The 11,153-nt window shown below is 48.1% G+C and overlaps 2 protein-coding genes across 2 annotated transcripts in view; both read left to right on the top strand.

Annotated features, from left to right (window-relative positions):
- The window catches only part of Gapdhs (glyceraldehyde-3-phosphate dehydrogenase, spermatogenic), a 15,460-nt gene extending 6,947 nt beyond the window's left edge, over positions 1-8,513 (top strand). The window contains exons 5-11 of the mRNA XM_004636701.2: positions 5,516-5,606; positions 5,683-5,801; positions 6,141-6,222; positions 6,704-6,855; positions 6,969-7,131; positions 8,174-8,271; positions 8,366-8,513. Of these exons, the coding sequence (XP_004636758.1) occupies positions 5,516-5,606; positions 5,683-5,801; positions 6,141-6,222; positions 6,704-6,855; positions 6,969-7,131; positions 8,174-8,271; positions 8,366-8,435 (775 nt within the window). The 3' untranslated portion in view covers positions 8,436-8,513. The remainder of the gene's footprint in view (positions 1-5,515; positions 5,607-5,682; positions 5,802-6,140; positions 6,223-6,703; positions 6,856-6,968; positions 7,132-8,173; positions 8,272-8,365) is intronic.
- Positions 8,514-8,731: 218 nt separating this feature from the next.
- Positions 8,732-10,612, top strand: Tmem147 (transmembrane protein 147). The gene is made up of 7 exons (XM_004636699.2): positions 8,732-8,953; positions 9,026-9,095; positions 9,599-9,658; positions 9,742-9,878; positions 10,013-10,097; positions 10,203-10,324; positions 10,409-10,612. Exons 1-7 carry the CDS (start codon positions 8,877-8,879, stop codon positions 10,530-10,532), a joined length of 675 nt encoding a protein of 224 aa, XP_004636756.1. The 5' UTR covers positions 8,732-8,876; the 3' UTR covers positions 10,533-10,612.
- Positions 10,613-11,153: the final 541 nt, after the last annotated feature.

Raw genomic sequence — 11,153 nt, 5'->3', positions numbered from 1 at the left:
AATTTTTAAATAATAAAATAAGCTGGGAGTGATGTCTACACTGGGATAGGAAGACCCCATCTCAAAAATAAAATGCTGCCAACTTACAAGACCAAAAAATGCAGACAGACATTAGAGAAGAGCTAGCTGGGGCAAATGATACAAAGTGTGTACTAACAGCCAATGACAAGAGCGTATGTCCTGGACCAGGGAGAAGCAGAAAGCTCATTAATTCATTCATTCATCCATTCAGGCGGTGTAGCTAGAGGCGCAGGTCCTGGGCGCAGCCACCTAGGCTTCACCCAGCACTGCCTCTCACTGCCTTCGCCTCTGCTGTCACTAGCTTCTCTAAGAAACGACATTAATAGTACTGACTAGTGTGTTGTGAGGGGTAAATGCCAGCTACTCCGTGAACAGATAACTAGCATCAAGAATAAGGAACTCAGGGGCTGGAGAGATGGCTCAGTGGTCTAAAGCACCTACTTGAAACAAGCTTGGCAAAGCACAGGGACAGCGGTTCGATCCCCAGCACCACATGCCAGCCAGACCCGCCCCCTGGTGGGCTGACCTGGCCACACACACACACAATAAATAAATGTAATAAATAAAAATAAATAAATATTTTTTTTTTAAAAGAGCTTTAAAAAAAATAAATAAAAAATAAAAAAATGAATAGACACTTCCCAGAGGACGTACAAATGGCTAAGAGATACATGAAAAGATGTTCATCACTGCTGGTCACCAGAGCTAATGAATTAGCACTCAGCATGTAGGCATGAGGCTGGTGTTCCGTAAGCACGTGTAGAGGGACTAGGGCCCCCCTTTTAAAAAAAAAAAAAAAACCAGAATTGTACTGGGAACATTTTATTTTTATTTTATTTATTTGTGTGTGTGTGTGTGTGTGGCCAGCTCAGCCCACCAGGGGGGTGGGGCTGGCTGGCATGTGGTGCTGGGGGATTGAACCGCGGTCCCTGTGCTTTGCTAAGCTTGTTCTAAGTAGGTGCTTTAGACCACTGAGCCATCTCAGCAGCCCCAACACACTAATTTCTCTAGTGGTTTTACTAGTTTGCATTTCCACCAACAGTGTAAGAGTTCCTTTCTACCCACATCCTCACCAGCATTTAAAATTTTTTTTTCCTTTTATTTATTGGATATAGGGTCTCACTATGCAGCACAGACTTGTAGTGATCCTCCTGTCTCAGCCTCAGCAGTGCTGGGATTACAGGCGTGTGCCAACATGCCTTGTTTCAGGACCAGCACCCGCGCCTGGGGTTCCAGGGCTGGCATGACATGTGGTACCGGGGATCAAACTCGGGTCCTTGCACTTGCCAGGCAGGCGCTTAGAACTGCTGAGCTATTTCTCTAGCCCAACATTGTCGTAAGAGGATCAGAGCTGTGAGAAGAACGACAGCAAGGCTGGATGAAATTGACCACTGGGGTCTCACTGAGATTAGTCTATAAGTGAGTCCTGAGCCAGGGAAACTTCTACCATTTATTGAGGGCTACAAACAGGCTAAGGAATGTGCGTAACTAATTTGGTGTAAACAAACTGCTATCTGTATTGGCTTCAGGCATTCACCAACTAGTTTACATACCACTGGTTGGTAAAGGAACAAAGAACAGACAGGGCTCTGCCTCCAGGAATCTGTTACTACCTTGTCTCCAGCTCGCCTGGAGTAACAAGGAACCAGTTTCCTTAGGCTCTGTTCTTTGTTCCTTACTCCCTTGGTACAGTAAACTGCTGACTCAAATCACTACACAGTATTTGTTATTATTGAATTGTTTGATGTTAGCTATTCTTTCTGGGGTAAGATGGTATATCGTAGCTTTAATTTGCATCTCTGATGGCCAGCAATGAGGAACATTTTTTCATGTATTTATTAGCCATTTGTACTTTGAGAAGTATCTATTCATTTTGGTTGCCCATGTTTTGATTGGGTCTTTTATTTTGGGGATCCTAATTTCTTTGAGTTCTTTATTCTTGATGCTAGTCCTCTGTTCATGGAGTAGCTGGCAACATTTTTTTCACTTTCTATAAATTGTCTCTGTTGGTTTTCTTTGCTATGCAGAAGCTTTTTAATTGAGTATGATGCTATCTGTTGGTTCTTGGTATTATTTCATGTGCTCCTGGGATTCTGTTCCGAAAGTCCTTGCCTACTTCAAGAGTTGTACCTACTTTACCTTACAGAAGATGGCTCCAGTTTTAATGTTCAGATCTTTGATCTATTTTGACGTTAGAACATGGGGAGATACATGGGTCTAAACTCCATTTTCTGCAGGTAGATGTCCAATTTTCCCAAGATCATTTATTAAAGAGGTTCTCTTTCTTCCAGTGTATGTTTTTGGCTCCTTTATTAAAGACCAAATAGCTGTCTGTGCCTGGAGTTGCTTCTGCTTCTTCTGTTCTGTTCTATTGATCCATATTGCTGTTTTCATGCCAATACCATGATATTTTAATCATTGTATAAGTTTTTTTTTTGGGGGGGGGGAGGTACTGGGGATTGAACTCAGGACCTTGTGCTTGCCAGGCAGACACTTATACTGCTGAGCTATCTCCCTAGCCCCAAATCACTGTAGCTCTATAACTTCAAGTCTGAAATTGTGATGCCACCAGCTTGGGTTTTTGTTTCTCATTATACATTTGTTTTTGTTTTTTTTTTTTGTTTGTTTGTTTTTGTACTTTTAGGGAAGGGTCTACAGGGTGTTCAGGGTCTCACTACTAGATCAGACTTATAGTGATCTGCCTACTTATAGCCTCCCAAGAGCTGGGATTACAGGCGTGCATCACCACGCCCAGTCTCAATTGCCATCTCTGTGTGCCCCAGGGGTGGGGCCAGCTCCGAAGGCCTGGGGGTTGAAACCCCAACCCCTGCGCCTGCCTGCAGGTGCTTTAATCTACTGAGCTATTTGGCTGGCCCTCATTTGGTATTCTTAATCTCTTCTGATTTCCTATAAATTTTAGGATTCTTTTCTCTAGCTCTGTAAGAAATGGCATTGGTGTTTTGACTTGGATTGCATTAAATATATCATTTTGGTAGAGCATCTATTTTGATTATGTTGGTTCTGCCTAATTAGGAACAGGTATATTTTTCCAATTTCTGATGTCCTATTCAATTACTTTTTTATTCTGATCTAATTTTCATCATGGAGGCCTTTTATTTCTTTATATTAATATCTAAGTAATTAAAGTCATTTTTGATGCTATTGTCAGTGGTTTGTTTTCCTAATTTCTTTTGTAGTAAGTTATAAGTATGGGAATGCTATCGATTTTTATGTTTATTTTGTATTCTTATTATACTACTGAATTTGATTATCAATTCTGAGAGTCTTTTGGTAGAGTTTTTTTTTTTTTTTTTTCAGAACCGGGGATTGAACTCAGGTCCTTGCACTTGCCAGAGAAGTGCTTATTCCACTGAACCATCTCCCCGGCCCTGAGTTTTTAATTTTTAAAAAATCTTTTATTTATATATTTGGTACAGGGTTTTGCTATCTAGATCAGACTTCTAGTGATCTACCTGTCTCAGCCGCCCCAGCGCTGGGATTAAAGGCGTGTACCACACCCAGTCTCCATGGCCAGCTCTGACACCCAGGGTTCTGGGGCCAGCACAGCATGTGGTACCAGGGATCGAACCCGGGTCTTTGTGCTTGCCAGGCAGGCACTCAGACTGCTGAGCTATCTTCCCAGGCGAGTTTTTTTTGCATCTTGTAAGTAAAGGCTCATGTCACCTGCAAATAATATTTTGAATTTGTTCTTTCCTATATCTATCTTTTTTTTTTTTTTTCACTGCTCTGGCTAATGTATCAAGGACTATGCAGAATAGAAGTGTTGATAAAGGACATCCTTATCTTTTTCCTGATTTTAGAGGGAATGTGTTCAGCTTTTTCCTATTTAATAAGATATTGGCAGTAGGTTGGTCGTAAGTGACTTTTGTCATGTTAAGGTCCTTCTTTACCCGATTTCTTCAGTTCTTTTTTTTTTTTTTTTTTATCATGAATGAATCTTGGATTTTGTCAGATATTTTTCTACATCTGTTGAGCTTGACAGTATCTTAAGGATTTTTACATTTATGCTCATTAGAGAAACCGGCCTACCTAGTAGTTCTTAGTTTGATCCTTGTCTGGTTTGGGAATCAAAATAATTTTAGCTTCTGAAGATGATATTTGAAGCACTCCTTCCCTCTGTTTCATTAAAAAGTTTAAGGAGGGCTGGTGAGATGGCTCAGTGGTCTAAAGCACCTACTCAGAACAAGCTAAGCTAAACAAAGCACAGGGACCGCGGTTCAATCCCCCAGCACCACATGCCAGCCAGCCCCGCCCCCTAGTGGGCTGAGCTGGCCACACACACACAAAATAAATAAATATTTTTTTTTTAAAAGAGCTTTAAAAAAAATAAATAAAAAATAAAAAGTTTAAGGAGCATTGGTGTCACATCTTCCCTGAAGTTTTTGTACAATTTGGCTGTGAATGCATTGTGTCTGAGATTTTTCCTTCGTACTTTTTAAAAAAGTATTGCCTCAATTTAATTATCTATTATGGTACTGTTCAAAATTTTAAGTATTCATGATTCAGTGTTGGCAATTTGTATGTATCTAGAAATCTCTGCATTTTTTTCTGAGCTCTCCAGTTGTTTGGCATGTATGTTAAGTAGTTGCTAATAATTTCCTTTATTTTGGCAGTGTCTATTGTAATTTCACCTTTTGCGTTTTTTTTTTTTTTTTTTTTGCGGAACCGGGGATTGAACTCAGGCCCTTGAGCTTACCAGGGAAGTGCTTATTCTACTGAGCCATCTCCCCGGCCCCTCACCTTTTGCATTTCTAATTGCATTAATTTGTGTCTTTCCTTGTTTTGGTAAGGTTGGCTAAGAGTTTGTGTATGTTATTTATTCTTTCAAATGAACAGAACTTTGATTTGATTTTTGTATTTTTTGTCTTCATTTCATTCATTTCTGCTCTGATCCTTGATTTCCTCATTGTATAAGCTCTGGTTTGGATTAGTTGTCTAGGACCTTGAGGTGCATCATAAGGCTGCCTGCCTCAGACCACAGTTCCCCCAGCCCTCTGGATGCGGGTGTCGGCCTTCTCAGGCTCTGCCAGTGGTACACTGTTATGGGAACTGGTGGTAAGGGTCTAGGGGGTCTAGGGGGGCCCCCAGGCTCCCTCTCCCCTCAGTGAAGTGGACCAGAAAGCAGCAGACCAGGCCTGGCAGCACGAATTCCTCACTCTGGGGAGCTTATGCTGAAAGGGTGAGACCCCACAGAACATAGTCAGGAATGGTTCCCCTGAGAGAGTAGTGGCCTGAGTTAGGGAGGCACAGCAGGGTAGTGCAGGCAAGGAGGAATGGTCCATAAGAGGTCATGATGAGAAGCAAGGCCAGGTAGCAGGGGCATCTAGGTATGCACAGGATGTGGGGATAGGCAGTGACAGGCCAAGCAGTCTCTGGTCAGCAGTAAAATGTCTTCACATGGTTAAGGCTGTGGACTCTGAAGGCAGTGGCTGTACAGGGGACAGTGCCTCACATCCCTGCTACCCCTCCACAGCAAGGACCCCAGAGAAATACCCTGGAATGAAGTTGGGAACCCCTATGTGGTGGAGGCCACAGGCGCGTACCTATCCCTAGAAGCAACTTCGGTAAGTGGGTATGGTGCCCAGGACTGGCTGGGAGGCTGTGACATTTGAAGCACTGACCCTTTTTCTCCCTTGCTAGGCACACATCTCAGCAGGTGCCCGCCGGGTGGTCATCTGTGCGCCCTCGCCGGATGCGCCAATGTTTGTCATGGGGGTGAACGAGAGCAGTTATAACCCTGGGTCCATGAAAATTGTCAGGTAACTGGGGCAGTAACATCCTGAGGGGACAGGCCAGCCTGGGAAGGGAAAGGACAGATTCAGTTTCCCAAATCCTTCTAGATCCCTGATGCTTCTTTCACATCAGCTTGCTGTTTCTCTGTCTCTAAGCCTTACAACCACGGTATTGACACCCTAACACTACCAGTTAGAAATGCACAACTTCCGGAGGACATGCTTAGGGAGCCTCTGCAGCTGCACCTTGGGCGTCTCCGCTACCTAGTGCATCCCCACCAAGCTCTGTCATCCCCATCTTAAGAGAGGGTGGAGGGGAGGCTGTGACTCATCTCACAGCCCCCTTGCATGTGTGGGCCCTTTCAGCAACGCATCCTGTACCACCAACTGTCTGGCCCCCCTCGCCAAGGTCATCCATGAGCGATTTGGGATCGTGCAGGGGTTGATGGTAAGTTTGGGCTCAGGGGTAGGGCAGGGGGTACAGCAGGGAAAGCCAACCTCTCAGGCCCTGCTTCATGTATGTAGTTAGCATAGAGAGGGTAGTTAGAGAGGAGAGGCCCACCAGTGGACAGTGTTAGTGTTCAGGGTTTTGTTTTTGTTTTTGTTTTTTTGAGATAGGGTCTTGCCATGCTGGCCTTGAATTTACTATGTATCTTAGGCTGGTCCAAACTTACAACAATCCTCATCTTTGGCCTCCCCAGTACTAAGATTAAGGGCATGTGCTAGCATGCCTGGATAGTGTTTGGTTTTCAAAGTGTACAACTCTCCTGCAAGCCTGGGACCTTATCCTGCAAAGGCCTCTCCTCCACATGGTCTGTGGTGCTGACCCCATCAGCCTCTATACCTTGGCTACCAACCCAGTCCTAGAAGAACAAGGCATGGGATCTGGGGAGCAGGAAAGCCTCACCTCCAACATCTTCTCTCCCAAGACCACAGTTCACTCCTACACGGCCACCCAGAAGACAGTGGATGGGCCATCAAAGAAGGCCTGGCGAGATGGGCGGGGTGCCCACCAGAACATCATCCCAGCCTCCACAGGGGCAGCCAAAGCTGTGGGTGCCGTCATCCCCGACCTCAAAGGGTACGTGAGGGTAGGGAGCTGTAACCAGGGTGGCGGACAAACCCCAGAATGACTGACGGCCCCAAAGTAAAGAGGCAGGCACTGACTCCCACCCTTATTACATGACTCTCCAGGAAGCTAACAGGAATGGCATTCCGAGTGCCAACCCCAGATGTGTCTGTCGTGGACCTCACCTGCTGCCTGGCCCAGCCTGCCTCCTACTCGGCCATCAAAGAGGCTGTGAAAGCAGCAGCCAACGGACCCATGGCTGGTATCCTTGCCTACACTGAGGATGAGGTAGGGGCTGAGGAGACTTTGGGAGGAACTCTCCAAGATGGGCTCAGGGTAATCTCCACTTGCCAAGGAGTCATTCTTTGTGAGGCGAACATGATAACCACTACACTACGGGAACAAGGAGTCATTCTTTGTGTGTCAAGATAGGGACTGCAGGCCTGGGAAGGTAGATCTCCCTGCTTCCAGCCCCTGTACCTGCTGCTCTAAAGGTTTAGAACACTATCCTCCATCTGGCCACAAGTCTGCCCTCACTTCCTCCAATTCTTTATTTCAAGCCCTGCTCCTTCCCTTTGAAAGATGTTCTTTCTGTGGCCATTTTCCTCACCAAAAATTCTACTTCACAGTCACTGTCACAAAAGGTGCACTCCTAGAAAGCAGGGATTAAAGAGCTATTGCTTCTGCGTCATAGCGTTACTGCAGGCATTCAACACTTTCCTAGCTTTTGAACACTTGCTCACACAGCCAAGCCATGCCAGGTGTCTGGGAGTGGATGTTACCATCAATGTCTTCTCTGAGAGTAGGTGTCTCCCTCAGAAATGCCATCTCTGTACACCGGCCAGTGCTCGGTCCCTGCTCTGGCTCCTGCGGGCCCACTCACAGAAGTACCAGGATCTGATCACATTACCTCTACTTCTAAAAATTCTTTTGTGTTCCATTACTAGGAGTAAACCCCACAGGGCCTGTGTGCCTCTAGCTCCTTCTGCTTCAGACACCGTGCTGAGTACTCAGGGCTGCCAGGTCCTGGTCACTGAAACCAGGTCTTATGGCCACGCTTAGAGACAGCCTCCCTGAGGATCCAGGCCATGTACCTACCTTATTTCCAAAAAGTGGTATTACAGGTACAACTTCACATGTGGCCTGTCCTTTTGAGAGTTCCCCACAGGCAAAACCCTCTATGTTCCTTGGTCACATCCCATCCCCAGGCACAGTAGGCCCCCATGAAATATTAGAAGTGATTAGGCAGTGTACCCTAAAAGCAAGAGCCTGAGCCCCTGGGGGTTCTCGCTCAGCTACCCAACCTTAACCTTAAAATTGTGGCTCTCAGGTGGTTTCCACGGACTTCGTCGGCGATTCTCACTCGTCCATCTTCGACGCTAAGGCTGGCATCGCCCTCAATGACAAGTTCGTGAAACTCATCGCCTGGTAAGGGAAAAGGGGTGCCAGAGGATCGTGGGGGAACTCTTGCAGGTGGTCGCAGGGATTGCCCTGAAGCCTCCTCCTGTCCGTGCCTCCGCAGGTACGACAACGAATACGGCTACAGTAACCGGGTGGTCGACCTCCTCTGCTACATGTTCAGCCGAGAGTAGTAGAGCCGCAAAGCTCCTCCTCTGCGTTCTCACACTGGGCTCCCCGGGCAAAATAAAAACTCAACTGTTCACAACTGCGCCCGGTCTCTGTGCCAGTCACTGCGCGTCCAGGTCAGGGTTCACGTCTGGAAACTAGGTAGCCGCGGCCAGCTACGCCCGCTGAGGAGGATACCTACCGCCGAAGCTCTCAGTGCAGGACAGCTTATTGGGAAGGGGGAGGGGGAGGCGGTGCTATGACGTCACGAGTGCGACGCGACAGGCCTGACGTCACTTGCGCGACGGCCCTGGCTGGACTACGGCTCCCAGAAGGCCACGCTCGGGCCGGGCCAGTCAGGTGGGCGCCAGGCCCCGGCCCGGCCAAAGTGCCGGCTGAACCGTAGACGGGCTCTTGGAGACGCCCCCTCGCGACTCCCGCGCCGGCGGGACGGAGTTGCCGGCGTCATGACCCTATTCCACTTCGGGAACTGCTTCGCTCTCGCCTACTTTCCCTACTTCATCACGTACAAGTGCAGCGGCCTGTGAGTGCGGGGTGGGCACGGGGCGGGAAGGGCGCGGAGTCCGGGTCGAGCCTTCACCGCCCGCTCCTCCAGGTCTGAGTACAACGCCTTCTGGAAATGCGTCCAAGCCGGGGTCACCTACCTCTTTGTGCAGCTCTGCAAGGTGAGGGCCGCCTGGAACCCACGTGTCTGGCCACGGGCTCTCTAGACGCGGGGACCTGGCTGTGCTGTTCTTCCCCACTGTGGCTCTCTGCGGGAGGACCCCTCCCCTCTGCTTAGACCTTAGACGGGTGCAACTCCAGCAGAGGTCTCTAAGCAACTTTTTCGTAGCACTTTTGGTGAAACTAAACGTCATTTGTGAGGTTTGCTAAGAGGGGTTTTGTTTTCATATGCTTAAGACCGATAGCTAACCCCAGGGTGTTGCATGGTGCTAACACTGCCCAGGAAGCCACAGCACCTTCTTGTAGACCTCATTCTGATTCCCCTGTGACTTTCAGCCCTTCAGGGAACAGGGAAACTACCCTCTTGTCTCCCCCAGCTAGTGATCCACCCTCTTCCCGTGGCCCCAGAAACCTGTATCCTCCACCTGTAGCCTCCAAACTTCCCATAAAACCCATTGAGTTATCCCCTTCACCTTGAGGTGACCTTTCTGCCTTCTGCCCTCAGATGCTGTTCTTGGCCACTTTCTTCCCCACCTGGGAAGGCGGTATCTATGACTTCATTGGGGTGAGTAGGTGAGGAAGAGGCAGGGAGTGCAGGAGTGGGACTGGCACCCCCCATGCTCACTGAAGCTTCACTCTGACCCACAGGAGTTCATGAAGGCCAGCGTGGATGTGGCAGACCTGATAGGCCTAAACCTTGTCATGTCCAGGAATGCCGGCAAGGGGGAGTACAAGATCATGGTTGCTGCCTTGGGCTGGGCCACTGCTGAGCTCATCATGTCCCGGTGTGTGGGCAGCAGCTTGGATCCCAGAGCTTGAGAAAGGACCCTCGCTCCAGGGGGGTGCTGGAGGGTGGGGGCAGAGTCTAGGTTCTCAGGGGATCCTGATACCAGAGAATCCTTCCCTTTATCTTCCTCAGCTGCATCCCTCTCTGGGTCGGAGCCCGAGGAATTGAATTTGACTGGAAATACATTCAGATGAGCATTGACTCTAATATCAGTTTGGTATGTGGCCCTGTTCTCCCTGCCATAGATAAATACATGCCTCTGCCGATGACCATATTTCTTCTCAAGGTTCAACCCCAACTCCTTTCCTCCTCTTCCCTCCAGGTCCATTACATCGTTGCATCGGCCCAGGTCTGGATGATAACTCGCTATGACCTGTACCACACTTTCCGGCCAGCTGTACTCCTACTGATGTTCCTCAGTGTCTACAAGGCCTTTGTCATGGAGTGAGTGGGGTGGGCTGCGTGGCAGGGTCCAAATAGGGGTGAGTTTTCCATACTCTTTCCCTCACTGTAATGTTTCCTCCACAGGACCTTTGTCCACCTCTGCTCCCTGGGCAGCTGGACAGCACTGCTGGCCCGAGCAGTGGTAACAGGGCTGTTGGCCCTCAGCACCTTGGCCCTGTATGTTGCTGTTGTCAATGTGCACTCCTAGGCTTGGTGTCTCAGACATTGGCATTCCTCTTCCCTGCTGCTCTCCAGATTTTAGTGAAATAAACAGTATTTGGAAGGTTGTCTCTGCCTCCATGTCTCTCTCAGGAACTTCTCCCAGTACCATGCCCGCCCTTGTTCTGGCTTTGGAACCAGGTAGCAGGCAGGGTTGCTAGCTAGTCTGCTGTACTGTACTGACTTCTCCTGTACTCCTGAAGCAGTTCCTCAGGCTTCTTGTTTTCTTGTGGTGACTGAAGCCTTGAAGTAGATGATCTTTGAGAGGCAACCAAGGCCAGGGAACAGAAGATGGAGGGGAACGAGAATATAAGAGAGCTCTTGGGGGTTCCTTCTCCTCACAGCTTCAGCTGGGCCTTTCCCTGGCTGGTTACCTCGAAGACCACCAGCATCAGCTTTCCTCTCTAATCCATCTGTATAGCAACCAGGGGTGCTACCTGAAACCTGTGCTATATCTCCTTTCCCACATTAGAGCTATTTGTAGCTCATGTATAGAAGGCCGTAACCTTTGGTTTTGCCCTTGATTTCTCAGCTCTCCAAAATGATTTGCTCAGTCATATTCTTAACATCATTCAAGCTGCCATGAAGAGGAGCGAAGGGCTGTAGATTT

This window comes from Octodon degus, unplaced genomic scaffold (assembly GCF_000260255.1).
Source record: "Octodon degus isolate 3935 unplaced genomic scaffold, OctDeg1.0 scaffold00083, whole genome shotgun sequence".
Lineage (NCBI taxonomy): Eukaryota > Metazoa > Chordata > Mammalia > Rodentia > Octodontidae > Octodon > Octodon degus.
The sequence above is the reverse complement of the archived record's forward strand: the minus strand, read 5'-3'. Positions and strand labels throughout refer to the sequence as shown.

Excerpts from the sequence above, each read along its gene's own strand:
- Tmem147 (XM_004636699.2), top strand. The coding sequence starts at position 8,877 with ATGACCCTATTCCACTTCGGGAACTGCTTCGCTCTCGCCTACTTTCCC. Across the intron at positions 8,954-9,025 it reads ACGTACAAGTGCAGCGGCCT|GTCTGAGTACAACGCCTTCT; the intron begins GTGAGTGCGGGG and ends CCGCTCCTCCAG. Across the intron at positions 9,659-9,741 it reads GTATCTATGACTTCATTGGG|GAGTTCATGAAGGCCAGCGT; the intron begins GTGAGTAGGTGA and ends TCTGACCCACAG.